Raw genomic sequence first — 9,901 nt, 5'->3', positions numbered from 1 at the left:
ATTTGGAGACAACAAGACTGGTGAATATAATTTGAGAAGTATATTTATTTTATTTTGTTTGTTTTATTTTGTGTTTGTTTGTTTGGTTTTGGTATTAAATAATTACTTTCCTTCCACACTCCAGATTAGTGGGTGGCGGTAATGCACCTAAAAGTTGTTTGCCAACCGCGTTAAAAATAAAAGAAGAAGAAGAAGAAGAAGTGTGCGCAGGCGCATTGCAGACCGAGGCGAAAACACGGAAGTACCCATGATAGAAGATAATAGACAACACGCCTCGCTGTAATCACTTCTCAGAACGAGTTTTAGGAAACAATAACGGTCGTGCGTCGGATCTGGTGTAACATTGAACTGAGTGATGATGGTGTCGACAATGCATCTGTAGCCGAAGCTGCTTCTGCCTCATTGAAACACAACAACAAACTGTTTGCAAGAAGAAGCCGAGAAGATGCCAGCTCGTAACGTTGTGTCCAACGACAGCCCGAACAGTAAAGTTAGGTACTCCAGGCTGGCCACTGATGATGACGGCTACACCGATTTACAGGTAAGACGTATTGTATGATGTTAGATCACTCTACCCATAGCATGCATTTTATGAAATTGTATTAAAATGATCTATGGTGGGTGCTTTTCAGGCATTATAACAGTATCTCTCTCTACACACGCGCGCGCGCACACACGCGCGCGCGCACACACACACACACACACAGTGATTATAGCAGCAATTCTGGACATAAAGGGGTAGGCTACTCCAGTGATTTAGTATTGCATTTTAATAACATTGGAGGAAAAAAGAAAGAAAAATGTCCTGACTTTATGCACCTAGTGTGGGTCAAACGCCAAAACACTTGATCCTACATTTCCCACAATGCAACCTGATATATGTATTGAGTTTACTGGATGTTACATAGCTCCCTCACACAAGGAGAAATTTGTTTTCAGTTTGCAATATAACATAAATAGAAAGCTGCATTGTATAACTGTATGCATTTCTATAATAATTACATAAAACAGTAGACACAAAATAATTATATTTTATTCCATCACCAGAGCAACATATGGTCATGGGTGTTTTATTTTGCTGTCCTGTCATTCCATCGGTTTGTTTGTTTTCCCCGTGCCGTCCATAGGGTTGATTACATGTGAAAGCAACGTTGTCTCGTACTTGGAAAAGCTTCTTCAGAGTCACAAATGTCATTAAACAAATGTTTTCACAGGCTGAATAACACTCTGCACGTCTAATAAATTGTGTAACAATGGTGGGGTTTTCACAGTATTGAGACACAAGGAATGCAATGAATAACCAACAAAACACATCTTCAAACCCATAATGTAACATGACAGTTTCATGGCTCACACAGTCAGTCAGCTTCCTCTAAAATGAAATATCTGTCAACCAGTCACAGACTTTCACTTTTCTAAGAAGTTCAAGTACATTATGAGCCAGACTAATTTTGACTGGCCAGTTCAGTACATGAGTGGGAAAACAGGCAGTGCCACAAAAAACATGCTGTGAAAAGTGTTTTAAATTAAATATTTCACCTCCTCCGCAGTTCAAAAGAAGCCCACCCAAAGTCCCATACAAAGCCATAGCACTAGCCACAGTCCTCTTCTTGATCGGCTCGCTGTTAATCGTCATTGGCTCCCTTCTCCTGGCTGGATACTTTGGAACCACTGTGAGTACTTGTGTAATGCACAGAGTTTTTACACTATGAACAATAATTTTACTTTATTGAAATTAATATTTTCTCTCTTTCAGCACTCAGACCGAACTTTTCCTGTCCTTATCATTGGGATCCTTGTCTTCCTCCCTGGAATTTACCACCTACGAATAGCTTACTATGCATCGAAGGGCTACCGGGGCTACTCCTACGATGACATCCCGGACTTTGATGACTGACAGACACCACAGCTTCAGCCACAATCTTCACTCATGTATACTCCTAATACATACTAATGCTAATTTAAAGGCGCTGACATTTTGAAAGAAAACAAGCTTAAATAGATTCTGTAAATTACCTTCAACTAAATCTGGATGATTTTGATGTTGCCGTCATAGGGTTGCATGCCGAGGTAGTTGGTGCCAGCCTGCTGTTCTGAAGCCAAATCAGTATCGGACATTGTTTGATTTGTATATTTATTTTGTTAGCTTGATAAATCAATAAAACTATAATTTGATGGGTATCTTTTATTTGTTTATTATAACGTTACACTGAGTTGGTCTACAAGAGGACACATTTTAGCTCGTAGTACAGTATGTAGAGGAATTCAACCATGTGGCTACTTTTGCAACGAAACAGAGCTGATACTTCTACACACAAGTCGAGCCAATTCTCAAAATGTATTCTTTTCATGCCAAATAAAATTGTAGTCAGTGGGTTTTGTAATTTGAGGTGATCCACCCACTTGTTTGAGGATAGAGAGAACTTATAAAACTGGCTTGTAATTAATTACTTTAAAGGAAAATTAAGATAATGATGTTTAAAGATTTCAGGCTAAGTGATTAACCTGTATCATGCATCTTCGTATAGCTCATCTGGCAGAAAACAGATATTTAATAAAAGGTCATATTGGTCTGTCCACACTACGATCAATATAACAATTTCCCTTACCCTCAGCTTTATTCTTCCATACTGCTTAAAGTACTTCTTCCTCTGAGGATTTCATGTGATTAATATTAATCCTTTAATCTCTGTATGGTGCGCCTGGCTAGTCAGTGAGACTAAACTTTGTCAAACAGGAAGTACACATGCTATAAAACCTGATATTTCTGTTAAATAAAAAAATAAAAAACTTTCCTCCTCTAATCTGCTACACTAGCGTATCAATTTCAACATCATTTGAAGCTGCTTTGCAGGATAATGTAATATAATGGGTGCTGTCTAAAGATTTAAATCAAAGTATTACTATACAGGCCGATAGGCGGCAGTATAATGCCATGAAATAAGCGATAATAAACACTACAAGTTGTAGTGGGACATTGTAGGAATACTACAGTATTTTAACAGTGTCCACGTGTGAGTCATCATGTTCAGCACTTGATTGGCTGTTTTAAACTGGAGGTAAACAAGGAAGAGCAACGTGTCCTCGTTGGTGTCCCCAAAACCCCAATACACCACATCTTAGAGAACCATCCATCTCAAATAACGAGGACATCAGAAGACGTGGTTTTGTGGTAAGGTAATGAAAGTCTTAATAGTAAAGTTACTAAATTAAGTTAAGCTTTAAGGGTGACCAAATTAGATTGAACAAAAACACAATAGTGTAGTTAGTTTTCTTCCGTTATCTCTGACAGAGTAACACGTGGCTTCGTACAACAGATAACGGTCACGTTCTTCGAACTTAGCATAGCCGCTAGCCAAACGCAAAAGTAACCACAATAACAAGTCAGTTAACAAAATAACAGACGATAACGTTACCTGATGTATGTCTTTAGTAAAAACAGCGAATGAAAGGTTTCTGAAGAGAATGTAGCAGCTCTTGCTAGCACGGTCCGTTAGAGTTGTCGTTATTAAGGGCGGGTTGGGTAACGTTAGGTACACAGTTAATGCTAAATAAGCTCTTAGTCTATTTTACACGTTGCATTGACATTCAGGTTTTTATAAAATAGTTATTTGTCAAATATTTCCAGAGAAAATGGACTTCAGCAGACGTCTTATTTCCACACGTTTTGTTCCAGTAGGGTATTAATTAATGGTGGTCATCGTTACATGTATAACCTTTAATATTACAGATAAATACGGTTGTAGCTAGCTCAATATATTGATTATCTTCAAGTTGGTTCTGAAGTTAAAGGAACATTGTAAGGTGTTGGTGGTGGGTGCGGCAAAACCCAACTCACACACCTAACGTTAGTATTTGAAATGACATTTTGAATGTATCACACCTGTTCTCCATTTCTTGAGAAATGTGGATATATCTCATGACAACATATGTTTTTGTGACTATTCTCCTGAATTTTGAGTCAAAGTGTATGTTACTTTAGGCGTGTGTTTGCCTTTTGTTACGCTCCCCGAGTCTTTCCCACGAAAATGCGTTTTTGTCTGAGGCGGTTAAGTACGAGCAGCGTCAAGTCACACAGAGACAGGCGGAACACTACCGGAAGTTGGTTATTTAAACTTCAACATAAAAGCGTTTGGCTCTCGATAATAATGTGAAACGTAGGTATGGGAGACAAACAGCAATTTTTCATTACTTTTAAGACTAGGGCTGCAATTACTTTCAATAGGTTTCATGGCAGTCGTAAATTGTCTTGTAGGAAAAGCACAAGTGTTCATGATTACTCTGTTCTGATCAGCAAAAAGTAGCTAAACGAAATTCAGTCATTAGAAAAACAAGAGACAGTTAGTGTTGATATTAATCTAAATAATTGGCTGAAACTATTGATGGATTCCTAAAATTGCTTGATAAATCGCTTAATTGACTGATCATTTTAGCAATGGATGTTTTACCCACCTCGTTCGTCAGTAGGGATTTTATTTTGAAATCTGAAACAGGAAGTGCAGTGATTGTTTTCTGTTCCCTGCAGTAGGAGGGGAAATGATAATAATGGGAGGAGAGACACGGCGAGAGTATCAACAGCAGGACTCTAAACTAAACGTGCAGTGTGCGCTCTCTTTCTGATAAAACTTGGCTATAGATTTAGCACTGTTTCGACCGAGGACCAGTTCTACATATTTGTAAAGTTCATTATAATCTCTGATTCATGATTAAAGGTACTTCCAGCAAGTTTGGACAAAGACGAATGCGGACATAAAAGCCGAGGCGTGGAAAGTTTAAAAGGACTTTAAATGTGCTGATGTTGGACTGATGAAGGAGGCCCTGGGTTAATGGATTTTGTTCAAAGTTTTCTTTTAGGAAGTCTGCTAAGAATGAACGGCGTGGATTGATTCTATTTTATTTTGATCCTCGCACTGTTCGAGGAAAAAAAACAATGTGACCACCTGCGTTTCATCCAACACTTAATTCTTTTTATTTTAAAAGTGGTGGTTTTAATCTGACTTCTCTCTGAAGAGGAAGGAAAAGACGGCTGAATTTGTTCTGCAACACGAGTCTTAAAGAAGAGCATCAATGGATTGAAAGATTCCAATTTCATCTTCAAGTGAAAAAGTGCCTCAAGCAAGGTAAGGATCCAGTGAAAGCATCCTTTATAGACCTGTATTCATGACATTAGTTTAGATCCACAGCAACATGCACTACCAGTAGATACAGTGCGAGATCGCGCCTTTGTTTATGTTTAGTGTATCACATGCCCCACTTGTAATCTCCGAGTGAGTGTGTGTGTTTTTTTTTTTGTAATACCAGTGAATAGGTTTAGCACGCTGTAATGACCCAAAATGGAACTCTGTTCTCACTCCTGGGATTAAAATACTGAGAACAACAGTCAGTTGGAACAGTGTTGTTGTTTATTTATTTTATTCAGTGCTCCCTCCTCTCAGCTGGATTAGACTCACCAGTCAGACAAAAGATGCACCTGTTCTGTTTTACAGGAGGTCTGTTTGGTGACATGAAGGACTGAGCATCACTATTCACTGTAGAGGTGCGGACATATAGAGCTTGAGGCTCTGTGTCTGTTTTATACGGACCAGTCCGTCTATTATGCTGCTGCTCCGCATGGTGCACTGTGCTGGGCACAACCATATTACCGTGTTGTGCTTTTGCTTACATGATAGAGGCTCCCCGCTCTAGTGTGTGCCTTCCTTTGTTTTTGTTGTGCTTGTTATTACTGGTTGGTGAGACATGAGGTGCACAGAGGCACACATCACTCTGGATGTGTGTAATCGCTTGTGTTGGGCCATATTATAAGCTTTCTAAATTGCGAGTCTGTGTTTGTGATTGCTTTTAAATTATTGATGGGGTGACAGCTACTGCATGTATCCAAAGCCATTTTGCATTTTTCCTCCGGAATCCTTGAAATGTTGAGCGTATCATCCCGGCCCTCCAGTTTAACAAAGCCTGAGCACGTCAGATATCACCTCCGGTATCATTTTACACAGTGATACCCCGCATAATTCAACAATCAGTGGCCCGTGATATTTCTCCAGTGCGTTGCACTTTTCAAAACAGATTGTCATGCTGGAGGAAATTGATTGTATTGAAAAACAAGTCATTCATGAGTTGAAGGTGGTTACTCCAAATTGCTGTGTTAATGACGGTCAAGATTAAACCATTTTAAAAAAGCACATACAGTATAAGCCAAGGGAGATTGGAGAAAGTGCCTCACAAAGGTAAGGATGATAAACGGTCACGTTTTACGTCTCATTCGTGTTGACCTGTATGAAAGAGCCCTTTACATCTGGTCCCTTACAGAAGAAATGAGAACCATATCAGTGAGATTAGATATTTAAGGTTTGTTCCAGTGCCACGCCTCAATGGTAGACTTCAGCTCCTGAGGTTGTTACCTTTTGGCTTTTGACCCTCAGCTCCCCTCACTTTGGTGTCTTGCAAGTAGCTTTATGGGACCGACCTTTTCCCCAGAGTTGGGGGCAGGGAAGGACAAAGACTTACACGAAGGATATGAGCTGCTTTGCTTTCACTAGATGTCGTTCCCCGCTCCCCTGAGACCACTGAGCTGTATGAAATTAGTCCAGTTGTGTGTGTGTGTGAGCTTCCAGGTGATTTATTTCTGTAATTTTCAGTTTTGCACAAATACTGAAAACTTGCATTGCATAGTAAAGGTAGCGCTATTCAAGTTCCTCTGTGTGAGTGAATGTAAAGCGTTCGATCCACGTCCATTAGTCGATAATGTTACAGTATATGTGTTAGGTCACCAGCAATCACCATGTTAATCCATAAACAGTAGGCTTTCCCAATCACGAGACTAGGGCTTCTCTCTCTTCGCCCACGGTGTGCCCAGCTCATTTCCTTTAGTGAGAATAAATGTCAATACAGATACTGTAATTGGGTTGCAGTGCCGGGGACAACATCCATGGATTGATTGCTGCGTTGTCTTGGCTGGAGCAACCAGTCAAGGCAACCCAGTCCCGTGTAAATAACTGGCACATGTACTAGTTGTGCAGATCTGTTCTCTTTGCTGTGGCCGGTTGCACAACATTTCTGCCTCTGCATTGTTCTGTTCACCTGCTTGAGTGTCATGTGTAGTTCCCGCTAAGGGGCTCCAGGCTTCTCCAGGCCTCTGTCAGGATTAACAAGGATTACAAAGAGAGTAATGCTACTTCTTGTCAGGCCTGTGTCTGTCGCTAACATCGCTGATAGTTCTGCTTAGGTTCTGAGGGAAAACAGGCAAATGCTCTCACACACATGAGGTCAAAAGAAACCTTCAATGTATGGTCACATATCAAGTGAACAAGGTGGCAGAAAAGACTACCGCACTGCTTGAGTTAACTCCTGCATTATGTAACCCATTACAAAGTAATCCTTAACTTTTGCAGTGTTCACTTTATGCCTCCTGATATGTTCATTCTGGTGAGATTCAGAGATGAGTTGCAGCTGACAGCAAAGAATCAGCTTCTTACTTGTATTCTAACTTGTTTCTAATATTTAAGTGACATTTAAATTCTCTAGATGGTATTACCACATTGTGCACATGATGGTTTGAGTCTGCATTCATGAAGTTGTTGCCTGGCAGTGGAGATGGGAGAGGTAGCTTCTACAATGAGGTGTCTAGTGGTCTGTTCTAGAGGATCACCGGTACACGAGTTATATTTTACTGAAGTCAAGGTCCACATTGCTTCTTGTTGACTGTGGTCTCCATAAAATGTGGACAACGCGACCTGCTGGCTCTACAGCAGGTAATCCGCCCGCGTGGAGGCGATAGTGACTTGATTTAGCAGTGATTGATGTCTTCACAGCCAGATGACAAGAGTGTCCTTGATTTGTCTCACCAATTTGAGCTCTAATTCAATTACACTATTAACACTCGGAGCAGCCGGGCAGGATTAGTGTGGGTGTTACAAATGTACAGTCCAGCAGGCTAAGTCATGACTAGATCTAAAGCAATTTGTGTCATTGAAATCCAGAGAAACATCGGACCGGTAGACTGTGTCCACACGTTTAAATTGAGTGGTAATGAGCTTGTTTGTATTGTCACTTTCTTACCTTTTACATCCCAAACATAGCATTGTTTCAGTGTCAAAGATCACTCTGGTCCTATCTGATTCACCGCCGATGTCCGTCCCATTTGCGCCACTTAATTTAAAGCAAAGAAGTTCTGTGATTCAGTCTTTTCTGGCTGCAAGAAGTGGTTAATTCTGTCAGCTTTCCCTCAGATACCTTCGTGAGGAGATTAGCGTGCAGGAGTAAACCCCTCTCACCTTGGAATAGTTGAATAGGAGATGTCTACATTATTCTATCTCTGTAAGTTACTTGAGAGATAAAGATCGTAATTGCTTTCAGGTCTTTTTGACTCCATGTCCTGGTTTAAATATCTGGAAAATGTCTTTTCTGAGGCCGTGTCAACATGTCAATTAAATGGCCCCTTGCTCTGCTCTGCTGCCTGAGGAAATAACCCGGTTGTCTTCTGTCTTCTCCTGCACCTGCAGACAAAAAGCTTCCCTCCAGGCTTCCTCTGTAATACACCGGCTCAGTGTGTCTGACTGTCTGTCTGCCACAAGCAAGTCATGTCTTCTGGTGTGGAGGCACGGGGAGCAGCCGGGAGCAAAGACAAGATTCGTAATTGTTGAGGTGTTCAAAAGTCACTTGTGGTCTGGATATGAGCAGGAGGTTTAGATGTATGATGTGGTTTGCTCATCACTTTTGCCGTCACGTCGTTAAAATGACTGTGAAGATGACAGTCTAGATGATGCATTGATGTGCAATCGTTTCCATCTTCTTTTTTTTGGACTGCTGGAGGTGACCCACAAATTATTACACAGAAAAGATTTATTTCCCTATTTTCTTTTTTTAATCCATTATAAGAGTCCCGTTTATTCCGGTACCCCCACTGAGCGACTACGGTTTGCACAGTAGGAGTAATCCTTTCCTCATTAACAAACATTCTGTCGCGCAAATGTCCCTCCCCCCCCTCTTCATCAGCTTTTACTGTAACGCTAACCCCACTCTAATGTGTTTTTGTCCCACTCTTCTTCAGCCTTTGTGGCACTTTTTGTGTCTTCTGCTTGGTTTTAGAAAGATGCTAAAACAAAAGTTATCACCTCGCTTCATGGGCCAGCTCCAGCAGCAACAGTCTCAACCCCGTGCAAGGAGATAAATGCATCTTTTTGCTGCTCTATTCTGGGATGTTTGTTTACTCGAGTGCACGCGTATCTGCTAAGAGACAAAACATGTCCGTCATGTGACTCAGTGATGCTGCGTTTCTACAGTGTTTCCAGCAGCAGCTAATACCGATCACCCACTGGCTTTCTAAGAAAGCCCCCTTCTTATATTACCTAAGTGAACTCAAAGTAATAAGCTGGTATTAGAGGTAGTGAGTGGATTGACTTCAGGGGAGGGGGCAAGGTCTTCCATTATGTTTGAAGGGCAGCAACTTAAACTTGTGCCTCCAATCCAATTGAAGGTGGAGGGCCTCACGAGTTGCTGCAGCTGTTCTCCTCTTACAGACTGTGAAGCACTGTAGACCCACAATTTGTTTAAGTTGAGTCTTGTCCGTGGCTCATTGGGAGATATAAATCCGTGGCTTGTGCTGGTTTGCTCGCGTGTGCTGTTTGTGAGTTTGATAGTCGGGTGAACTGCACTTGCTGCCGTCTGCTGCTTGACACGTGCTGCACTCGATGGAGCCTCGAATTCAGTTTAATTTAGCGGCGGCGTCATATGTCTATTCATGTCACTTGAGTCCTCCCTTTTTTTTTTTAAGCAGTGGTATTAAGGTAACATCTGGAGTTTGAGGAGAGACGCACCTTTCAATATTGCTCGTGTTTTCCAAAGGATTAGGTGTTTTCAAAGAATACAGTTATTTATTAACCAAGAAGCATCTGGAATACAGTGT

General features: G+C 41.0%; 1 protein-coding gene across 1 annotated transcript; it reads left to right on the top strand.

Annotated features, from left to right (window-relative positions):
* Positions 1-240: 240 nt before the first annotated feature.
* tmem230b (transmembrane protein 230b) lies at positions 241-2,175 on the top strand. The gene is made up of 3 exons (XM_079269670.1): positions 241-541; positions 1,551-1,673; positions 1,757-2,175. The coding sequence occupies exons 1-3, from the start codon at positions 446-448 to the stop codon at positions 1,895-1,897; spliced, it is 360 nt and encodes a 119-aa protein (XP_079125796.1). The 5' UTR covers positions 241-445; the 3' UTR covers positions 1,898-2,175.
* The last annotated feature ends 7,726 nt before the right edge of the window (positions 2,176-9,901 follow it).

This window comes from Melanostigma gelatinosum, assembly GCF_949748355.1.
Source record: "Melanostigma gelatinosum genome assembly, chromosome: 6".
Classification (NCBI taxonomy): Eukaryota; Metazoa; Chordata; class Actinopteri; order Perciformes; family Zoarcidae; genus Melanostigma; species Melanostigma gelatinosum.
This window is presented reverse-complemented; position numbering and strand designations above follow the sequence as displayed.

Coding starts and splice junctions, on each gene's coding strand:
- tmem230b (XM_079269670.1), top strand. CDS start 446: ATGCCAGCTCGTAACGTTGTGTCCAACGACAGCCCGAACAGTAAAGTT. Junction 542..1,550: donor ACGGCTACACCGATTTACAG/GTAAGACGTATT, acceptor CCTCCTCCGCAG/TTCAAAAGAAGCCCACCCAA. Junction 1,674..1,756: donor CTGGATACTTTGGAACCACT/GTGAGTACTTGT, acceptor TCTCTCTTTCAG/CACTCAGACCGAACTTTTCC.